This window comes from Solenopsis invicta, chromosome 5 (genome assembly GCF_016802725.1).
Source record: "Solenopsis invicta isolate M01_SB chromosome 5, UNIL_Sinv_3.0, whole genome shotgun sequence".
NCBI classification, from domain to species: domain Eukaryota; kingdom Metazoa; phylum Arthropoda; class Insecta; order Hymenoptera; family Formicidae; genus Solenopsis; species Solenopsis invicta.
The window spans coordinates 6,539,683-6,564,274 of record NC_052668.1 but is presented as its reverse complement, the minus strand read 5'-3'; the positions used below and the strand labels follow the sequence as shown (position 1 = coordinate 6,564,274).

The 24,592-nt window shown below is 39.2% G+C and overlaps 1 protein-coding gene across 13 annotated transcripts in view; it reads left to right on the top strand.

Moving 5' to 3' along the window:
* Nucleotides 1–24,592, top strand: part of LOC105199486 (bone morphogenetic protein 1) — an 899,375-nt gene that overhangs the window by 485,257 nt on the left and 389,526 nt on the right. For all 13 annotated transcript variants that reach the window (XR_005574951.1, XR_005574952.1, XM_039450099.1 and 10 more), the window contains one exon: nt 19,548–19,732. Coding sequence is in view for 11 of the 13 variants with exons in the window: in XM_039450099.1 (XP_039306033.1) it covers nt 19,548–19,732 (185 nt within the window). In the remaining 2 variants the exon portion in view is untranslated. The remainder of the gene's footprint in view (nt 1–19,547; nt 19,733–24,592) is intronic.

The following is a 24,592-nucleotide window of genomic DNA, read 5'->3' as shown; positions in this document are numbered from 1 at the left end:
GGCACAGCCCCCCGCCACCGCCAATGCCGCAGCCACCTCCGCCGCCGCGACGGAGTCATCCAGGCCGGCTAACCTGATCTCAGCAGTGGGCACCGGCCTGGAGACTCTTACCCCACTGTCCCCGAGAGCGGCGACCAGCTTCTCGGCTAGCCTGTCCGCCTTGGGGGCATTCTCCTCACCGGGGACCTCGAGAATGATGCCCCCGGTGACCGCCCTCCGCATGCGGAGGTGGTCTATTTCCGAAACCGCGAGTCCTCCTTGGTCCTCGCAACTTTCACCACCTCCGCATACGGGAGGTCATTTGCCTTCTCAGGGGGGACTGTGAGGACGACTGCTGCCGTCCTCACTTTTGCCCCCTTCTTTCCCTTGTTCTTTTTTGGTTTGGAGGATGGAGCTGTCTTGGCCGACGGGGCCTCTTTGGCGGTCGGAGCCGTCTTGGCAGCCATCGCCGAGGGCAGCCCTTTTTTGTTGTTGGGCGCCGCCTTCGATTTGGCAGCAACCCCCCCGGGCTGCCCTTTGGAGGGTGGTGGAGGCACGGAGGGGGCATTCGTCGTCCCCTTCTTTCTCCTCCCCCTTTTAACCACCTCGACGTATGACATATTGTCATCGCCGAGGCCCCTGTCAACAGTCCCGAAGCCACTGTGATCCGTGACCGGGGCCGTCGTTCGTGCCGGCTGGGGTCGAGGCTGAGGCTCGTTCTGCCCTTTGCCGGCTTTGGTTGCCTTTGGCTGTGCCACCTTTTGCTTCCCCCCGTTGTTCGGGGGAAGTTTTGATGGCCCGGCACTAATCTTTTTTGAGGCAGCGAGGGGAGGACGAAGGATCTCCTCAGGTGGTAGGCGAGACTCGAGAGCTTCGAGCCTCGCACTTATCATTGTTCCCACCTGCCTCATGATTCGTGCGGCAAGTTCTTCCGCCCCATTCCCCAGGGTAGGAGGCATAGGGGTTGAGGTTATCGCCACGTCATCCTTTGCCGGGGGGGGAGCACCCTGCTCACCCCCCTGCATTTTCAGACTCTTGGCCTGGCGTTGAGGTCGGGAAGCCACCTCCTCGCCTCCACCGTCATTGGTGGGGGATGGGTCTGCTGGTTGTTGTTGTACTGGTTGACCTTCGAGCAGACACCTCCTGAAGGAGTCAATCTCAGTTCTGAAATGGGCCACCTCCACACGAAGCCTGTAGTTGTCCCTCTCCAGCCTTCGCACCTCCTCATTTGCTGTGAGGGCCCCCAGTTCCTTGGAGGCCTCGGTGATGCTGTCGGCCAGGTCGTTAAGGGCCCTCTGATAGGTACCCTTGAGGTGGCCCGATTTACGGGAGACCTGTCTCGCCGTGGCCGCAGCATCCTTCATTTGTTTCATTAGGATGGCTCTCCTGGCTTTTTCGCCAGTCACGCCATCCTCCTCCAACGAGACCGCAAATTTAGCTGCCTCCTTCTTTCTCTGTACTTTTTCAGATAGGAATTCTCGTGCAGCCGCATTGTCGATCTCTATCGTATCGGCCTCTGCGTTATCTCGCCTGGCCCTGAACATACCGGCGTACCTCCCATGAATGACTGGCCTTCCTCTCGGGTTCTTGACGACCAGAGAGGCGGTGTCAGTAGTCCCGGATGGGGCAGCATCCGCCTCACAATCCTTTTTTTCGGAGTCCTTTGTCTCCTCCTCCTCTACATCCTTGTGCGGTGATGGAGAGACCGCCGAAGCAGGCCGCTTGATCGCGGTGCGCTCCACAGTTCCCTCCGCTTCCTTATGGCCCTCGATGACCGTTGCCTGGGAAGACGGGGTTAGCATGGTCAGCCCCGGTTCCTTCACAATCCTCACTGTGACGGCCCGGAGGATCTCATCCTTTGTAATGGCGGGAAACCTGAGGTTTCCCTTGCTGCCATTACGGGGGCTCCGGGATCTTGTCGTCCCCATGTCGGAGTCGCTGTCCTGCGCCCCCTCCGAGTCACTCGAAGAGGACGACACGGGCAGTGACCTCCTGTTATCCTTGGTTTTTTTGGTGTTTCTGGATTTCATCATTGTTGATTTTTCTCCCGGGAGCAGTGCGGTTCCGTCCACCAGGGTGTACCCTCACCGGCCGAAAACATGACTCGCACCGGACCCCGAGTTCCCCCGGGGGGTGGACATATATCACTGGGGGAGGATGGGCATCTCCCCACTGGACTCCGGGCCCCTACTCGGCCCCCCATTGCTGGAGGACTTTTCAGGGCTCCCGCGCCTCCGACCTCGCGGGCACCGCACTGCCGCTTGCCAAAGCTTGGTTATCCCGGGAGGACCCCACGGACGGTTGGGGTGTGGGTCGCCGCTCCCCGGCCCCACCTTACCCGCCGTGGCGACCAGCAGGCCGCTCCGCCCCCCCCCTGGTCTATCCAGCGGAGAGGGCACTCCGGCCGACGACAGGCGATTTCGGAACGGGAAACGGTCGTCGCCTGCCGTCAAACCAATAAAAACATCCCGGGCCCAAGAACTCGGAATATTTCCGAGCGGCCCCGGGGTCGGTCCAGCCCGCAGCCTCGGGGAGAGTTTCCCGCGAGGCGCGCGCCGGACCGTCATCCGCCGCTCTGACCCTGTCCGGCAATAATTCCGGGCGGCCCGGAGACGGCCCAGCCCGCTGGGTCCGGAAATACCGGTGTCCCAGCGGCCCGTCCACTCTGCCTGGGAGAAGCTGGACGCTTCGCTCCGGGACAAATCCCTCGCGAGAGCGCCAGCCTCTCCAAACTACCCACGCCCCCGGCCCTGCCTCGGAAACGTCCGAGCGGCCCGGGGGCCGTCCCGACCCGATGCACCGGGGAGAGTTTCCCGCGATACACGCGCCGGGACGTCCCACGCCGCCCCGTCCCGTCCCGGAAAAGTCCGGGCGGTCCGGAAACGGCCCAGCCCGACGGGTTCGGTAATACCGAGGTCCCGCCGGCCTGTCCCACTCCGAGGGGTGCCGACTCTCCCCATACCGGGAGACGAGCCGCAAGGCGACACCATCCCCCGACACGGAGGTCGTCGGCCCCCCTTCTCGCGATAGGCTTCCCGCGCGATGAGCCTAGGGCCCTACGTTCGCCCTCGCGCTGAAGGCGAACGCCTACGCTGCCCACCAGTTACCACCGTTGGCGTTCACGACGCGGCGACCAGCACCGCTGTTACGCGTCACCGGTCCCGGTGCCGCGAACGCCACCCTTGGATTTTTTATAGAGGTTTACTCCTCGCGGCCCAGGCGGTGAAGCCCAGGCCCCCGGTCCATCCCGTGCGTAATTTCAGCATGTGATGGATTACGGTATTCAGCTCGGGCGCCAGGGTCGCTGAAGTCCCAGTGTCTACGGCCTACGAGAGACCGCAGACCCCCTAGCGAGCTCGGGAACCGCAGGAACGCCGCTTCCTGTATCCGGTGTCGGTCCGCAGCCTCGGAAGGCCACGAATCGACACCGGACTCCTACGGGAACCTATTGTACTTCAACGTGGCGATTGCCACACACCGCCAAAACCAAAAACACCGCCCCGGGTCCCACCTCGGACGACCTCCGACCGGACCCGGGGCCTGTCCGACCCGCAGCCCCGGGGAAGCCCCCCAATAGGCATGCGTCGGGCTGCCCTCCGCCGCTCCGGCCCCTCCCCGGAAGAAAATCCGGGCGGCCCGGAGACGGCCCGGCCCGCTGGGTCCGGAGCACCGGGATCCCAGCGGCCCGTCCTATCCTCATGGGGGGGAACAGCAGACGCTTCGCTACGGGACACGGAAGTCCAATCGCAGCACGCCTGCTGCCCTCGAAGACAACAAACGAACGAACGCCCCCGGCCCCGCCTCGGAAAACGTCCGAGCGGCCGTCCCGACCCGATGCACCGGGGAGAGTTTCCCACGGTGCACGCGTCGGGACATCCCACGCCGTCTCGACTCTGCCGCGGACTCGAAAAGAGTCCGGGCAGCTCAGAGACGGCCCAGCCCGGCGGGTTCAGTAGTACTGAAATCCCGCCGGCCCGTCTTCCTCGCACAAGGTTGCGGCTGCCACCGTGACAGGGCGCTCGCTACATGCGACGTCCTCAACAGACACGGTGGGTCCGCAGGCACCCCCATCAGTCCCCCTCCGCGTGAAGCGCCTTGGGGGGTGCGTCGGCCTTTAATAAGGCGGACGTCTACTTCTTTGGAGATCTCTTAGCCCTCCACCTCCACTCGCCCGAAAACGACCCGAGGTGGAGGGAGCCCCCTCACCACGTCAAGGTGGATCTCCGTCGAGGGGGAGGAAAACCTAACCTAACCTAACCTAACTTTATTTTTGTTGTAATTTGGCTAAGGATATCCAATTGACCACGTTGCAATATTAGATTTAAAATTAAACTAAAATAGAATTAGGAATTAGGTTGGGTTAGGAAAAATACGGGAACGGGGTACAAGGAAAAGTTCTCTGTACTACACGTAAAAATTTTTTTTCTAACTTAACCAATAATTTCAAATTTAATATCATTACAAATTTCGACAAAAATAAGGGTAGGTTAGGTTAGAAAAAATACAGGGAGGGGGTGCAGGGAGAGGGGCAAAGCCCCTCCCCCGCCCACGCGTACTCTGTACCACATTTTTATGTGTATGTGTGAATATATGTGAACATATGTGAGTATATGTGTTATCGCTTTTAATTTTCATAAACTTTTTATAATTATAACTTTTTAACAAAGGGCGAGCGACGGCTAAAACTTGTTAGACGTTACTCAGGGTCATGACTTTGACAATATATGTCAAGGTCAAGGTTATCGGGGTAGCCTCTCCTATTTGATATATTTACCCACAAAATTAATGTGAAACAAAAATTTCAAGAAAATTTCGTTTGTTTTTGTAAAAACACACATTATATACTTAAATAATTTAAAAAATTCATAAAATTGCAGAAACGACATAGACAAACAAAAACACTTTAAACAATTGTTAATAATTATTGTTTAAAGCAAAATATTAATGATTGGATAGGTATATGCTGGGACTAGATAGTTGAGGAATGAGTATTTAAAATTTAAAGATGATCAATCAAGTAAATTTTTAATTACAGAGGTCCCCTGGCAAAAATATTAAACTATAAAACGTTCACAACCATTTGTTGAAAGTTTTTTTAAGAGTTTATACACTTTCAAACTTTGTAAGAACGCTTACAAAACGCTGTTAAATTAGAACGTTTTTGAACTCTTATCAAACGCTGTATATAAGGTTTGATGAAAGTTTGGCAACGCTCAAGCAACGCTTTTTAGAGTACGAGCTAGTAAAGCTTTTAAACTCTTATTAAACGCTGTACATAACATTTGATGAAAGTTTGGAAACGCTCAAACAACGCTTTTTAGAATGTGCTAATAAACGCTTTTGGACCCTTAGCAAACGCTGTATATAAGGTTTGATGAAAGTTTGGCAACGCTCAAGCAACGCTTTTTAGAATATACTAGGTATCCTAACATTAATACTCGTCAAATTTAGTGCTTAATATTTTGGTTCTTGGGTTAGTCCGACACTTTTCTGCTAGATTAGTTTGTTTTGTACAAAAACGCGTTGAATGAGTCTAATTTCATCAAAATCGGAAGTGTTTAACTTGCTATGTCCGATTATATTTATTCTGTGCGTCAATGGGACTCACTCAAAATTTTTAAGGATAAATAACACAGGCACACAAAAAGGAAAAAGTGTCATGTTTGAGAGATTAAACCTATGTATTTTGAAATTCTCAAACCGAATATGACCCCAGAATTACGCCATCAGATCAAAATTTTTTTACGTTTTTTAAATTTACACACTATTCAGCTCGGTAAAAAAAAATCCTGACTTGATGGAGCAATTCTGAAGTCATATTTGGTTTCAGGACATCAAAATACATAGGGATATATGAGTGTAGTTTCTTGGATATGACACTTTTTTGTGTGTCTGTGTAATAAGAAGATTAGTGAGAGTGTTCGCGCGGTACCCAATGCACAAGTTTTTGCCTGTTTAAATCTTCCTGTTCAGCTTTACTTCAAATTTAAATTTTTATTAACGACATTACAAGTGTGCAATTAGCTCAGTGATAGCGTATTAATTTACCGTGCCGAAATCGTAGGTTCAAATCCCGCTGCGCCAAAGCGTTTTTAAAAATGTGTAAAATTATTGATAATTATAATTATAAAATTATAAACGAACTCACCGAGTGAAGTTCGATTTGAATTATGCTTGTGGTTTTGTCTGTATGGACAATTATACTGTAATAGTGTTCCTGCTACACGTTGTCACCAACAGTTTAGAACAGGCGCCAAAAACGAAAAGTGGCGCCCTTGATCGGATATTCGCGCCTTCAGTCTCCTACGGTTCTATTCCGTTCTGCCATATTATTTATTCAGAGAATAAAGCAAATCGCTTAAATAAATTTCAAGATTGGGTGTGACAAAGTTCTATTATGGGAAGAAAAAAGGTCCATACGGACAAAACCACAATCATAATTCAAATCGAACTTCACTCAGTGAGTTTGTTTGATTTTATAATTATGCTCTGTGGTTTTGTCCGTATAGACAATTATACTGTAGATGTTCAGAAGGCGATTTGCGTTCTGAAGAAAGTGAAGAAAACTAAATTTTTCTTGTTAGATTTTCTATTTATTAAACATCTTAATACAAAAAATTATACATTGTCGATATTTCTTGCTAGTAACTTAATTACATCACGCGTTTGTGCGCTATTAAAATCTAAATTAACAAGTAACGGAATAGAAAGAAAAGACGAAACGCTTTTCGCAGGTTCTAGAGTAACTTCAAGTACTTCTGCTCTTATCTATAAAATCTTATCTATAAAGAGTGAAAATTTTATCTATGAATTTTTCAAACTCAGTAAAACCTATAAATATTTAGAGCTGTAGGACGGAATTGCTAAATTCTTCCGGATTTATAATTGGACGGTTATAAAAACGCACAAAAATTTGGGATGACCCCGACCAATCTGCAGCCTGTTTCATCAAATCTAAGGTTACTCCTTTTTGGGCTGCCCAAGAAGCGTGACGCGTACTGTGTGAAGCTATGAAATCGGTCCTAACTCCACAGTCTTCTAGGCTTGAACGTAACCAGCGGCTAATCGTCTGTTGACCACCGGCCCTGTGAGGACAAACGAAAGAAATAAAAAAGGAATCGTTCGAGGAAGTTCGTAAATTTTTGGTTACCTCTAAATAATGTTTAACTAATTTGTAAATGCAAAAACTTTTGTTACCTTTAAATGAAGAGAACGAGAAAGACGGTTGTGAACAACGTGGGGTGGATGTTTTAATGCGTCCTGGTACTTTGATAACAAGTTTATTCCCCATAAAAATCTGAGATAGTTTAAAAAACGCAAGCGTTTGTACACGTTGGCCGGTGCCCAAAGCGAGGAGTAAAACCAATTTCTTTGTAACAATACCAAGCGAAAGCGAATCATAAGGGAACCAGGTGATGAGCTCCTATTGAGCCCGGATCTGGGAACCAAGATACGTAAATCGCACATTTTGCATTAATGATTGAAGCGAATAGATCTATGTCAAAACGGCCAAATTGTGACCGAATTATCAAAAAGGCGGCTTGTGATAAGAACCACTCTGTATCTAGACTCACTATTCTAGATTCTCGATCAGCGATAGAGTTATCGATCGAGGCAATATAAGATGCAAATAACAAAATATTACGCTTTTCGCACCATGACCAAATTTGTTATGCTAAAGCTGATAAATGTGGGTACTGAACAGAACCAAAACGATTGATATATGATATTACTTTCGTGTTGTCTATGCGGAGAAGGATGTTGCAATCTAAAAGATTCTCTGCAAAACATTTCAAACCATAAAAGGCAGCTTTTAGTTCGAGAAAGTTTATATGAGCGGATTTCTCACTCTCCGACCACCATCCCCGAGTATGCAACTCACCTCAAGAAGCGTCCCACCCCGTTAGAAATGCATCTGAAAATATCTCTCAAACTGCTGCATTCAAACGAATAAAATAAGCCTGATTAGAATCAGATAAGATCTTAATCCATCATTGGAATTTTTTAGCAAAAAGAGAAATTTCCATTTTGGCCATATAATTACTGTTTGCATCCCTTAATGCTAGAAATTTTTCTCTCTCTCGAATTCTTTAGTATACAAAAGTCCGTACTGCACCGCCGGACATATTAAAATTAACGAGCCGATCATGCTTGCAAAATTTTTAATTCAGCATCTAGACTTTCTTGAGAAACCGATGATCATTTTAAAGACAGCTAAGCGCCTTTTGGGAGGAATCGCAATAAACTGCGCGAAAAAATTAAAAATTAAAATACCGCAGTATTCGCAGGATTGTGCAGGGATAAGTTGCGATTTTGAAAAGTTAATAAAAAAACCTAAAGACGAAAGTAAGTTCATGGAAGCGTTTAGATTTTCTAAACAGTCCTTCCGTAAGGACCCGAAAAGCAGAAAATCATCCAAATAGACAACCGAGCAAAGTCCTTCATTCCGCAATCGGGCCAATACTGGTCTCAAAATTTTAGTAAATATATATGGTGCTGTGGAAAACCCAAAAGGCAAGGCTGCAAACTCATACGTAACGCTACGCCACTAAAAACGAAAAAAGCGGCGACTTCTGGGAGAGATTGGGACGAGTAAGTAAGCGTCTTCTAAATCTATAGTCGCCATCCATAAATCCTGGACCATTAATTGAATCACCATGCGCCAATTCTCTCACTGAAAATAAGGGGGAGATAAAAAATAATTCAAATTTTTTAAATTCAAGATAAAACGCATTCAACCCGATGTCTTTTCTATGAGAAAAAATTGTGATAAAAATTGATCCGCAGAGGGTGAAGTAGCTGTTATAGCACCCTTAAAAAGTAAGCGCAGAATTTCTTTATCGCAGGCTTCTGCCATGGTTGTAGTGAAATTTGGCTCTTGTAAACGATTATGAATAGGCGCGGGTGAAGAGAAGAGTATTTCATAGCCTCAAATCGCTTTTAATACCTCTGGATCCCGCGCTACCTTTTCTTACTGCAATATATATTTTGAAAGTCTACCAGCCGTTTTTACTTCTTCTAACAGTGAGATCGTATCCGGGAGCGAGATCGATGGCGAGTACTGCGGGATCGGTCCGACTTTGTCCTGGCCCCTGTGCTGCAAACCGTGGGTACTTGTTTTGACACAGGGGCTTTGTGGTTTCCTTTATAGGTTAAGAGCTGCTTTGTTGGCTGTTGTTGACCAAGTTGATAGCCTGTTTTAATCAATACTAGATCCTGAAGAAAACCTTAATAGATCCTTGCCTGCTTTTTCACAAGCTTGAGCTGACTTCAGACCTTCTGCAAAAGTCGAGCCAAAGAGCCATTCGTCGACTGCGGATTGATTAACTGCCGACTTTCCTACAAATGTCAGACATGGCTTGATGACTGATTGTCTAGCCAGGGGCAACCTATACTGGTCCGCCAAGAGGTGAATGCCATCCGCCAATTTTGCAATAGCAGGTTTTACATTCGGCTGCAAAGGTTGGCCTTAATAGGTTTTCAAGAGATCTGAAATTCCTGAGCCAAAAGCGTTGAGGCAAGCGTCTACCTGTAGCTGAGCCTTACATTGATATTTGTCCCTCTTTAAGACGCTGTGATGCTTTGACAACGCCGACCTTATTTTGTTGTTTAACTTAGGAAGTCCGATATCTGCTAAACTTCCTTTAATTTCGAATTTTAAGAACAGATTCGTACGCAGCTCTTTTTTTAGGCCCGAGCGAACCTAACCTTTAGTGGATTCAAAAACAGTAGGGTCCCAGAGAGACTCATTTGAAACCGGATGCTCTTCGAACAATTTGTTTATCAGAGAGGCATCATTTTCTTTATCTAAATCTGGCGAGCTTGCAATAATTACCTCGGGGTCGAAGCGAACCGTCGGTGGACACCGTTGGTCTGAAAAAAAAAGCATGGTCAGATGAGGCAATCGGTTATGTTTCTTCTTTGCCGTAACGAAGGAACATACCTGGTTTGCCGCCCCGGTTCTGAAGAACCATCTGCTTATCTGCCTGCCCAGTAATCTTTGTATGGGAGATTTGTGCCTCTCCCAACAGGGAAGAGTCAGTGTCCTCAGCCATCGACGTCTCCTATGTCCCCAGCAACAATGTCTTCCGGTACAATGTCGTCTGCTACGACGTCCTGGATATGGCTCGAAGCGTCTATTTCAGGAATCCTCGGATTGATGTGCTCTTTCATAAAAGTGAGGATCTCCCTGAGTGCCGAAGTCAACTCATCACGTTGAGATTAGGAGGCAGGGGAGTCCCCGCGTGAGGCGCGTGAGCTAACCTTTATTAAGGATGCGTCGAGATCTGTCTGATAAACGGAATCTCTCAATAAATTTCTTAAATCTCGTTCGCGTGATTATCTTACAGAACGATAACGATGCCTATGTTTATGTTTAGGCATATCGAGAATGATAATTAACTGCAAAATAATCAAAAAGAAATGAACAAACTGTTGGTTGCGTGCAGCAGAAGAACAATGATATGGCAAAACGTAATAGAACCGTAGGAGACTGAAGGCGCGAGTATCCGACCAAGGGAGCCACCTTTTGCCTATTCTAAACTGTTGGTGACAACGTGTAGCAGGAACATTACTATAGTATAATTGTCCATACGGACAAAACCACAGAGCATAATTTGTGAAATAGAATATACAGGGTAATTCAAAATAACATATTAGTCCCAAAGCTGGCATATTCGTAATCAAATTTTGAGGCGATTTTTTCTTTTGCAAAAATTTATCCGGAGCTTAGTTTTCAAGTTACAAGAAGAATTAGTTAGCGTATGACGGGTTGGATACAAGTTGTAGACAGGGGCGGCGCGACTCACTGTTACACGCAGGTACTTCCGTGAGGCACCTTTTGCGCTCAAAACTGACAAAAGTACACGGACATCACATTCCTATTTAAACTTTCTCTCTTTCTTTCTCTCTTTCCTTCTCTCTCTCTCTCTCTGTCACTTTAATTATACTACATTTAACTTGTCAAATTTCGGTCTCTGTTATCCGGCCGTCAAATATCGGGATGACCGTGAAATCTTCAAGTAAGTTTACATTATTACAATGAACGCCCGCGAATAATAAAATTTAATGCAAATGAGATTACTTCAATATCATTTGCAAGTTAAAAGTAATACTCTTAAAACGCACAAGAAGGGAAAGAGAGAGAGAAGAAAAGAGAGAGACGGGAGCGGGGGCTTCGAACAAGTTTAAACACGTTTACTTATGTAAACGGCGATCAGCTTATTGTTTCCACGATGCAATAGTTTAATTTAAATTTGTCTTTTATCCAGATCTATCCCTTGAAGTTATTTTACATTTTACCACATTTACACTATTTACTCTGCACTTGATCGACAAACCGATCGATCGACTTTATTAATTACTACTGGATCTGGATAAAGAACAAATTTAAATTGAACTATCGCATTGTGAAAGCAGTAAACTAATCCGTGTACATGAGTAAACGTGCTTAAACTTGTTCAAACGTCCCCCGTCACTCTCTCTCTCTCTCTCTCTCTCTCTCTCTCACTTTCTCTCTCTCTTTTCTTCTCCCCTTTCTTCTCTACTACGTACGTTTTAAACGTGTTACTTTTAACTCGCAAGTGCACATTTAAGTAATCTAATTTGCATTAAATTTTATTATTCGCGAGCGTATGTACATTTATCAGTACAAAATTACCTTTTCAAAAAAAGGTAAAAAGAAGGTGCCAATTTATGTGTGTGTGCGCGCACCTTATCTATAAGTTTTTTTTAAAACTCAAGTGGTACTATTTTTTAATTCAACCTAAATGTATTTTTTCCAAAAAATGTATGAAATCTTTAAATTGCGCCAATTATAAAGAGAATATATTGCTGTTTGAAATAACTGTTGTACTACTTTTAACGAATAAAATGCAAGTGATAGTATATTTATTTTTTAAGTAAAACCCAAGTAGCGGTATCTTTAATTCTTTTTTAAATAAAATTCAAGTGATACTGTCTGTGTATTTTTATTGAAACATTTTTCTGTTCTAAGTAGATGTACTTAATTTAAAAAAGTTTCAATGAAATATGTAACATTTAATCCCAAAGAATTAAACAGAAATGAGAATGTTTTATTAAAATAAAAAATTTTTAAACTACAAAAATTGGCGCTGCTGTTTTACAACATTTTAATTAGATTATAGTTAGACATTTAGCAGCGCCAATTTTTTGTAGTTTAAAAATTTTTTATTTTAATAAAACATTCTCATTTCTGTTTAATTCTTTGAGATTAAATGTTACATATTTTATTGAAACTTTTTTAAATTAAGCACATCCACTTAGATTAGAACAGAAAAAATGTTTCAATAAAAATACACAGACAGTATCACTTGAATTTTATTTAAAAAGGAATTAAAGGTACCGCTACTTGGGTATTACTTAAAAAATAAATATACTATCACTTGCATTTTATTTGTTAAAAGTAGTACAACAGTTATTTCAAACAGCAATATATTCTCTTTATAATTAGCGCAATTTAAAGATTTCATACATTTTTTGGAAAAAATACATTTAGGTTGAATTAAAAAATAGTACCACTTGAGTTTTAAAAAAAACTTATAGATAAGGTGCGCGCACACACACATAAATTGGCACCTTCTTTTTACCTTTTTTTGAAAAGGTAATTTTGTACACGCATTTTTGTAGTGTTAAACAATATATTTATTTTTTGTGATGTCATGATTTCAACTTACAAGTAAGATTATAATGTGTGTGTGTGTGTACACACACACTATATATATATATATATATATATATATATATATATATATATATATATATATATATATATACACCAAGCAAATCAAAAACTGCTTACGTGAATATAATTAACCTCAACTCCCATCCACAATAAATAATATGTCTCTTGTATAGACAAGATTATATATTATGCACTTTTTTCAGCCGAATTCGTTTGTTTCGTACATAAACGTGTTGAATAAGTGTATTATTAATAAATATGTGCCGTTAAAAATATATATTTTGCATTAACCAGAGTCAATATTATATTATACTCCTACGAATGCTACGTATAAAATTTTTTAAGTGTCATAAGATATGATTGACAAAGTGCATATGAATATGATAATGAAACATACTAATTAGATTGCACGAGCCTTATTAAATTTATTTTTATCTTTCTATCTTTCTCCAATGCATATTTTTCCCAGCAAAAATGGTTTGCTTTTTCTTAGGTCTACCTCTAAGTCATATTTTTTTAACTCTAGCATAATGTAAATGTATATTTTGAATGAATTGACGTTTGAAACAAGTGTCAAATGATTGAATAAAGATATAAAAATATGTGTAATTTTACAAGTTGAGTCTCAGAGGTCTCAACGCTGCGTATTCTCTCTGGTTTTAGAAATTTGTAACTAGATTAATTAATAAGTATGGTAAGTACATTTTGAATCCTGTTTATTAAAGTTAACAAAGTTAAGTGTAGCTCTTACAATATATATTGAGTTCACTAGTTAAAATAATACATGATATTAAATATGCTCGCTGTGTTACAAAATAAATGTTAATTGTAAATAAATAATATGTGTTAATCTCGCTGTTACCTAATATTTAATAATATATCTGAGCGTCTTATAAAAGATACTTCTTCTTATAAAAGATAATTCATTTTGTAACATAGCGAGCATACCCTAGTAGCACAGTACATTGGCTTTACATTGGTTAACATTGGTGAAACATTGGTTATATTGGAAGTACATTGGCCAATATTTCCCAATAAAGAGCCAATATTGGTCATAGAATCAATTGCACATGTACTTGTAATATTGCTCGCCAATTAATAAACAATATTGCATTTACATTGGAGATGCATTGGCCAAGATTTGCCAATGTAAAGCGAATATTGTTTATTAAAGAAATGACAATGTTTTGCCAATATTACGAGTCAACAATTTTACAATATTGCTCTTACATTGGAGGTGCATTGGCCAAGATTTGCCAATGTAAAGCGAATATTGTTTATTAAAGAAATAGTAATGTACTGCCAATATTACAAGTCAACAATTTTATAATATTGCTCTTACATTGGAGGTGCATTGGCCAAGATTTGCCAATGTAAAGAGAATATTGTTTATTGAAGAAACGGTAATGTACTGCCAATATTACGAGTCAACAATTGTATAATATTGCACTTACATTGGAGGTGCATTGGCCAAGATTTGCCAATGTAAAGCGAATATTGTTTATTGAAGAAACGGTAATGTACTGCCAATATTACGAGTCAACAATTGTACAATATTGCACTTACATTAGAAGTGCATTGGCCAATATTTGCCAATCAAAAGCGAATATTGTTTTTTAAAGAAACGGTAATGTGCTGCCAATGTTACGAGTTAACAATGGTACAATATTGCACTTATATTGGAAGCGCATTATTGGTCAAGATTTCCAAATCTAAAGCGAATATTGGTTATAAAAGAAATATTAATGTGCTGCCAATGTTACGAGTCAATAATTGTATTGTAAATATTATCAATAAACGAAATAGGTCCATAAATGAAGAAACCTCAATCTACATTCCAATAAACAAACAATATTTTTCAATTGTTTAAAAAAATTTTTTTTTATAAAAATTTTTTATAAAAATTTTTTATATTTCATTTGTATTATATTGACATATATTTTCTAATTGCATTCTTACTCAAACAAATAACAGAAAAGTTATTCCAGATACTATTCCGCATTTGTGAAATTAGTAAAAAAAACTATAATTTTATATTTGTTTATGTAAATAATGTCCTTTAATTATATATATTCCATTTTTTTGATAACGTATATTGACCTGATCTACCAGTTATATACAAGTATCAGCACAAAGCTTTCACAGGTCATCACGAAGGATGTTCGCAGCGATCACACAGGTCAAACAACGTTCACCGGAGTCGCGACTTGGATGGGTGACCGCTTGGGTTAAAAAAAAAATTGGACTAATATTGGTTAAAGTGTCAACCTTCTAATATTGGACCAATGTTGAAAACCCAATGCACAACCAATATATAATATTGTATTTATTTTTTTTTTTAATATTGGTTAAATAAGGGTCGATATCATACTTTGCAATATTGGACCAATATTGAAAATCAATTCACATCCAATAGATAATATTGGGTTGACATGGTTTTTCAATATTGGACCAATATTGCAACTTCAAGATTGGTTAAATAAGAGTCGATATCATACTCTGCAATATTGGACCAATACTGAAAATCAATTCACACCCAATATAGAATATTGGGTTTACATTATTTCCCAATATTGAACCAATATTTTATGCTACTAGGGTATTTAATATCATGTATTATTTTAACTATTTTTCAGTAAACTCTGTATACATTGTAAAAGTTACACTTACTTTATTAACTTTTTTAATAAACAAGATTCAAAATGTACTTACCTTACTTATTAATTAATCCAATTACAAATTTCTGAAACCAGAAAGTACACGCAGTGTTGAGGCCTCTGAGACTCAATTTGTAAAATTACACGTACACCAGGCAATGAAATCATTTTTATATCTTTATTCAATTATTTGACACTTGTTTCAAACGTCAATTCATTAAAAATATACATTTACATTAACGCTAGAATTAAAAAAGCATGACTTAGAGGCAGACCTGAGAAAGCGAACTACATTTTTGCTGAGAAAGGTAAATATGCATTAGAGAAAGATAGAAAAATAAAAATAGATTTAATAAGGTGCATCCGATCTAATTAACCTCGTTTCATTACCATATTCATGTGCACTTTGTAAATCACATCTTCTTATGACACTCGAAAAATTTTATCCGTAGCACTCGTAGGAGTATAATATATAATAATATTAACTCTAGTTAATGCAAAATATACATTTTTAACTGCACATATTCATTAATAATAGGCTTATTTAACGCATTTTTGCACCACGCGAAAGAATTCGGCAGAAAAATGTGTCGTTTGCCCCGCAAACCGAGATATTATTGACGATTCAGGTTACAGGTTAGGAAACCTGTCATACGCGCAATCATGATCGCGGTCACGTGATGCACATCACATGGTGCATCACGTGACTGCATAGATGCTGATAGTGTAGTAGTGAGCGCCACACTGTGTCGAAAATGTGAAAGGGAGAATTCCTGAGGGCGACGACCAAGGAGACGTATCTTACAGAAAAATGTAGAGATTAGAATTTCGCGATATCTCCGCTCGTACGGCACGGAGAGAAAAAATAAAAACACTTTTATAAATGCAATTTTTCCCAAGCTATCGAATGAGACGACTTTAAACTTGATGGGTTCAGCCGTTGCTGAGATCTGATAATCTCGTTATGCTTGAACTCGCTTAATCGCGTAAAAGAGGCGTCGGTCTTTTTTGCTTTTTTTTTTTTTGAATTGGCACGAGACGCGACCGCGCTTCTTGATTATAATAATGTAAACTTAAAGATTTCACGATCATCTCGATATTTAACGGCCGGATGACAGATCGAAATTTGACAAGTTAAATGTAGCATAATTAAAGTGACAGAAAGAGGGAGAGAGAGAGAGAGAGAGAGAGAGAAAGTTTAAATAGAAATGTGCTGTCCATGTACTTTTGTCACTCATTTGAGCGTAGTAGGTGCCCCATGGAAACACCCGTGTGTAACAGTGAGTCGCGCCGCCTCTGTCTATCACTTGTATCCGACCCGTCATACGCTAACGCTTCTTGTAACTTGAAAACTAAGCTCCGGAAAAATTTTTGCAAAAGGAAAAATCGTCTCAGAATTCGATTACGAATATGCCAGCTTTGGGACCAATTTTTATTTTGAATCACCTTGTATACGAAACAATAAATACAGATATAAATAAAAATAATAAGATCTGTCAAAAAAACTAAATAAAAATTTTTTGGTTTGGTGTATTACTTTTTAGTTATAAAAATTTTTTGCAATTTCGTAGCAAACATTCACAATTCCGTAGCAAACGCTCATAATTCCGTAGCAAACGTTTAACAACAAACGCTCACAATTTTGTAGTAAACGTGTACAATTTCGTAGCAAACTCTTACAAACTTTTTACACAAGCGCCTTTTAAACGCTTAATGTTGCAATTTCCGCTCTACAAACTCTTTACTGATCATTTCAAAAGTCTTAACAAATTCTTACAAAATGTTCACGTAAACCCCAAAGAAACCCTTTGTAAACGTTTTTATTTTTGCCAGGGCCGACGCGCAAAATTTAGCGTTTTGAAAAAAGATGTTTATAGTTGTATACCTACGCGCTCCGACTCACTTTTCTTTGAAATTAACACAAAAGGAAGTCTTTTATAACTTTCTAATGTTTTTTTTTCAAATTTTTGACATAATTTCCTAACAATTTCAGCAAAAAACAAAACATAAAAAAATCAATTTTACACTAGATTCTCCCGTGAAGACGAAAATTCTAATACTAAAATATCGAAGTTATAATAATGTTCAAATGGGAAGAGTTTAAAAATTACGAATGACAAGACCAGAATTTCGCGCACTTAAAAATGATAATGTGCTTAAGCGCGTTAATTCAAATGCCTTTAGTAATAATGAAATTATTGTAAAAATATGTATTAAGAATTTTATTATGAAACTAATTCTGTTGATCTATAATAAATTTAATATAAAATCAATTAAATAATATTTGCAGATAATAATTTAATAAGTATGTCAATATTGATGTGTTAAACATCCAAATTTTCAATATGTCACAATCATGATCGTTTATTTGATTCACACAATAAAAGTCTTTATGTAAGTCTTTATGTAAGCCTATAAAATATTTTTTTATGAATATTAGAGATTAGATATTAATGTAGATAGAACGTGCACATATCGATTACATAAATTTGCGAAAATAGGCATTTTTTCTGAGGATATAATGAGACTAATTGTAAATGATTTTTATAGACAATTTTGCATGCTGAACATGAAACTGTTGCTCAAATTTGGATATCACTTCATAATTTTGAACAAAATAATGGTAATCAAAGAAGTAAAAAAACGACGATTTTGAGTTTTTTCATGGTGTTTTAGTACCCGTAGTAAAATTTTTTTCTGAATTTTGTTAACGCTACATGAAAGTATAAACTTTCGTTAACGCTTCATGAAAGTATAAACTTTCGTTAACGCTACATGAAAGTATAAACTTTTAATTTTAAAATGCATTATGTTCTATTTCGCTTCTATTTCCTAGATGCAATTAGAAAGAAAAATACTAGTTCTAGACGCCAAAAACCATTGATCTTTTCTAGCATGATATCCAAATTCTATTACTGATTTTATATTAATGTTTTCATATTTAGCACTGACAAATACGTCTGAAACTACTCTCACTACTTGTATTCATTGGAGACATTATCGAACATCATATTAATAATTCAAACGCACAACTATAAACGCAAAAATCTATAAAAATTGCTTAGTCTTATTATATCTGCCAATTTTCTAAAGAAAAACTTTTCTGCGAAAACTATCTATTTAACATAGTATATAACTATGTATATAACCCGCAAACTTGACATTTTTTTTATCTCTTTGATGTCATTTTTCTCAAAATTATAACGTGATAGCCAAAGTTGGACAACGGATTTGTGTTCAGCATGCAAAAGTCTATAAAAATTATTCACATATAGTCTCATGATATCCGCAGAAAAAATGTCTATTTGTGCAGGTTAATGTAATTGAGTTGTACATATTCTACCTACATTAATATCCAGTAATCACAAAAAAATGTTTCAACAGAATGATAATAAGAAAGCTTTCTTCGGTCGCAGCTAGATTATAGTGCCTATATTTATTCGTATGATTTTAGTTTTTTTCAGGGGGAAATGGGTATATAAATGCAAATCAGCATCAATTATTATATTAAATTAATTAATTTAATAAAAATCGTGATATTACTAATTCTTATTCGACATGCTATGTTACAATCGGAAAAAATTCGGCGCACATTCTGGTTGAATTCAAAGAAGTATATAAAATCACACGAATAAATGTAGGCACTAAGATCTAATTGCAACCGAAGAAGGTTTTTTTATTATCATTGTGTTGTTACATTATCGGTCAAAAAACATATCTCTACTTTTAAAATAATGTTTATAGCACGATCTTACATAAGAATTTTTATCGTATGAACCAAATAAACGATGATGATTAATATTTTGATAATTTTAATTTTTGACACATTAATATTAACATAAATATTAAACTATTATGTGCAAATATTATTTATCTGATTTCATCTTAAATTTATTATAAACAGAATTAGTTTTTTAATAAAACCCTCTTTGCGTATTTTTACAATAATTTTATTATTATTAAAGCCATTTGATTTAGCCTTGAACACATTGACATTCCTAAACGCATGAAATTCTAGCTCTTAGTCGTAATTTTTAAACTTTTCCCAATTGAAAATTATTTTAACCTTGACATTTTAGAATTTTTTTTTAAAAGTCTTCCAAAGAATCTGTCATTAAAATATTTATCATCAGTTTTAAAACACTTTGTATAAACAATGAGGTCTTAAGAAAGGCGCTTTTATAAACATTTTCTCATTACATTCGCAGTTTTATATCAGCGGATAAAGCCGTAGGGCATCTTGGCTTTCGAGCAGTGTGGACCGAAGTGGGCACGAACGAAGATTGCGAAAATCAATTTTTATGCAGCAAAAGTAAATATTGCATTGATGAATCGCTACGTTGCAATAACATTGATAATTGCGGGCCAGACGATTCGTCGGACGAGGAGAACTGTAAGTTTCTCTAACGTTAGAATGCAATGTATATTAATAGAAGTAAGCATTTCGAAAAACGATGTGACTCGATGTTTTACTTTGCTTTCATTACAACTTACATTATCTCTTTTTCTCCTTCTTCTCTTTTCTCTCTCTATATGTCAACGTATCCTACTCTATTATTAAATGTAATGTCCTATGGATTGTTCAATAGATATATTCTACAAAGATTTTCGAGTGTATTGTTTTTATGTATCGTAATACCTTTCCAAGGCAATATCCTTTAACAATATCGTTAATTTTTCATACACTTATACAACGAGATGCAAGATAACGGCACTAAAACTTATTTTTAATTAGCATGAATAATAAATTACATAATTAATATTAATTAAATAAAACAACGTATTCAAGTAAGAAATGATAGCAAAACACAGTGAAATTGACATCGATTCAATGTATCATTCCTTACTGAAATGTTGTTTGCCATTTATTTAAATTTGATTACTGTTTTATCTTTTTTTTTACGTCGCATTTAGAAATAAATAATTTGATGCTTTAATATAAAAAAAAAATAATCATGAAATATTTTAAAAAATAATAATTTTATTAATAACCAAATATATCAAGAATGAAAACAATAAAAATAATGGTTTGTGTATGCTAAAGCAAACTCATAAATAGGTTAAAGGTCAATTAAACAAACAAATAAAATAAAACATTATAAACGTGACATGTATACATATGTATATACGAGTAGAAAACAAGAGTAATATGGCACCCATTTTTATTTTGTTGTATAACTTTTTTTAGAATCAATATTTAAACTTTTATATTTAAACTTGAACGATTATATTCGTCAGTGTTGTTTAATAGATTTTAAACTAAAAGTAATGAAATATTTTTTACTTAAGACGTGATTTATAAAAATGTGACGCACTGCATAATCAGTGGAAGAAAAAAAGTGGTGGCAATATGGCTAGCCCAAAAATAATTTATAAAAAGTCAGTTTAGTTAAAAAACCATATAGTATTTTGTTACAAAATTATATATTTTTAACTTTCCATTGTTTAGAATTTCCCTAATTTAAAATTTTCTTGTGCTCAAAAATTTTAAAGATATCATTAAAAATACGAGTATCATCTTAACCATCCCAGATAGCCAAATAATTGCAAGTTGTCGACAACTTGTCACAAATATTCATATTAGTTGTCAGCAAAGCAACAGAAGGCGGTATCCTCTTACCATTACGTTCTTGCCAGCAATAGTTTTTAAAATATAATACCAGCAAGTTTCCAACAACTTATCAGCATTATACTTATTACAAGTTATAAATGGGAATTGTTGCTCACATGTTGCTGTCATGTTGCTCGCAGATTGCTATAAACAATTTTTAAAATATAGTAATGGCAAGTTCTAAACACAACTTACCACAATATAATAACACAGATTGACTTCAATAATTTTTCTCGACAATAAAACTCAGCATATTGATACTATTGATAAACTGAGCATATTGATACAGCAAATTGACTAAAACATTTTTGTTGCATTAAATAAAAGGCAACGTAATAGTGAAAGAGCGTCTTGCGCAGATTAACTCCATTCAAATTACCCGCCATAACATGATGGCGCACCGTAGAGAATTAACGCACTAGCCTCAAGCCCCGAACTCGCTGATTGGTTGCTTGAGTTAGATGCATTCGCCCCCTGGGGCATTGGACGCGAAGACTCACTCGTGGTACTTGTGTGATGGAGATACGAAGCTCTTGTAACAAGAACGAATAAATACTTGTGAAAACGATAAACGAGTTGAATACTTTTACAGTTCAGAAGTGGGATAAATATCCATCGGTTCACTCAGTGCTCGTCCGTCTTGGTCGACTTATAAACGAGTCGGCATATTCAATCGTTTTTTTTTATTTTTCTCTTTCTTCCGTCTGCGAAGTTTTTCCCACGCGAACGGACACACGTGCGCGTCCACGACACGTCGGTTAGTGTTTCGTCAACGATTGTTTGGTACGAGATTTCTCACGAGGATCCCATGGTGATTACCCGTTCAGGGACTATAACTATGCGTCGAGAAGATCTAGAAAAGTTCTCTGACGCCGAGCTTCACGACGAGCTTGTCAAAGCGGGAATTCCCCTCCATGAAAGCAGACATGCGAGTATAGACCACCTCTTAGCATTTTACGAAAAAAAGAAAGTTCCAGGCAGAGCAAAAAATGCTGACGATGTGGCGGTCGGCGGAATCTACACACAGGATAAAGCCCCATCCAGAGATATAAATAAAGGTACGTCAGACCTTTCCTTAGAAGAAAAAATTAATTTTATTTTTAAAAAATTAGAGGAAAAGGACAGAAAAGAAGAGGTTCTCCCACCACCTAACGCGACGAGTCTGTTCTACACGCAACAAACGGCACCGGTACCGAATTCGTTTTTCAGCGCACCGGCGTCCTCGCCGTTTGCGTCGTCGGTACCCAACTTGGACTATCTAACGGCCGGCTCAAGTGCATTTTTCGACACTGCCTCTAATTCTCACGGTAGGATCCCTATGCCGCCTGGATTTTATCAGTCGTCACAAGCCTCTCAGGGTCCTACAGTGACCACGATGCAAGGTTTCCCCATTGTTTCGCCAGCACAAATGGTGAATCTACTGGTATCGCAACTGCCTACGTTCTCTGGTACAGAGGATGATGACGTTGATACATGGATTAAAAAGGTGGAATTCGTCGCAAGACTACATGAAGTAAATGAAAAAGTATTGATCCTGGCTGCCTCACAGAAATTACAAAAAACAGCACGAGAATGGTTTGATATGGACCCAGGCCATATAATAAGCTCATGGCAAGCATTCAAGGAGGCCCTGTCTCGTCGCTTCCATCGACGCATCCCATTCAGGGAAACGATGCAAAAAATCGAAGCCAGACGATGGAATTTCGGAAGAGAAACGTTCCAAGATTACGCAATGGCAAAATTAAAACTATTGAATCCTCTACACCTTCCTGATAGAGAGTGCGTACAATACCTGGTGGCCGGTATATCCAATTTTGCTGTGCGCGCTTCAGCAGCCTCTTTGAGAGTCAATTCGGTCGATGACTTTCTAGACCAAATGAGATACATCACGAGTGCCTGCGGTACAAAACACCCTCCACCGCCTGTACGCAGCGAACATTCAAAGGATCAGAAGGAGAGATCTAGCATACTCTCCAAAAGCACAACGTCGTCATCACCAAAGAAGAATAGGGACGTCATCTGTGTGTATTGCAAGCGACAAGGTCATACTAAAGCAGAGTGTTACAAACTAAAGAAGAGGGAACAACAAAACAAGACTTCGCCAGGGACACCAACGCAAGTGGCGTCAATAGATATTGAGGAACCTACAGAATCTGCTTCCATCAAAGAGGATCCACCTGCGGTCGGCTGCGTAGAATCATCTCGCCCTCTAACTATAAGTAACACTACGGTAGAAATTACTTCCGTCAATAATCAGAAATGCAGCATGATTGCACTCATTGATACGGGCTCTCCGGTCTCATTCTTACAGGAATCAGCTTATAAATTACTTCTCGGACAAAATACAAAATTAGAAAAAAACGAAACTCTTCAATTTCAAACCTTAAGCGATTCAAAAGTTATCGTACACGGGAAAAAAGAGCTCGATTTTAATTTGCAAATTTCTCCTAAAGTTCTGTATTATGCCACATTTCACATTATTAACCAAACATCTTGGCCTACGCATGTTATTCTAGGCAGAGATTTTTTGTTACAAAACAACCTTACTCTCGTTTATAATCCAGCGAACCCTTCCTGCAAAGAACGGCTAGAACTAATTAATGAGGTTGCATCCGCGGATATTTTAACGCACGATGAGAACACGGTACCTATTATTAATTCCGATTTTGGCACACATGTCGATAATTTAGTACACGATATTATTCTAGAAGTAAAAAATAGAACGGTTGCCAAACCTAAAGATGATTATTACGTCACTATCAAACTAAAAGACGAAATTCCTTTTTCATATCCGGCTAGACGTTTCGCATGGTCTGAGCGACAAGAAATTGATAAAATAGTACAAGACTTATGCTCACGCGACATAATACAGGAGTCCTCATCGCCTTTTTGTTCGCGTATTGTTTTAGTCCGAAAGAAAAATGATGAGCCTAGACTTTGTGTGGACTTGCGTCCACTAAATGCCAAAGTTATCAAACAACATTTTACGTTCCCTATCATGGAAGACTTAATGGCACAATTATCCGATAAATTGGTACTCACCGTTCTGGATATTGTTGCAGGTTTTCATAATGTTAAGGTTCACCCGAACTGTACTAAATATTTCTCATTCGCCACACTTAGTGGACAGTTCGAATATAAAAGACTCCCCTTCGGTTACTGCGAAGCGCCAGCTGAATTCCAACGCCGCATTATTAATATCTTACAACCGCTAATACGCGAGGGAAAAGTATTAATATACATAGACGACATCCTTATTGCCACAAACACAGTGAAAAAAAGTCTACAGCTTTTTAAGCAAGTTCTAACTGCACTCCATGATAATTCTTTTGAAGTAAACTACGAAAAATGTCAACTTTTTAAAAAACGAATAGAATATCTTGGTTATATAATTGATAAAGACGGTATCACGTTAAGCGAAAGGCATACTACCGCCATAAAAAATTTTCCAGTGCCACACAACGTACGTGCAACGATTTTTAGGACTCGTCAACTATTTCCGAAAATTTATAGCGAACATAGCAATACTCGCCAAACCTCTTTATGCGCTACTGAAGAAAAACACGCCTTATACTTTCAATGATGAATGCCTTCACGCGTTTAATGCCCTAAAATCTGCACTAATATCTAAACCAGTGTTAT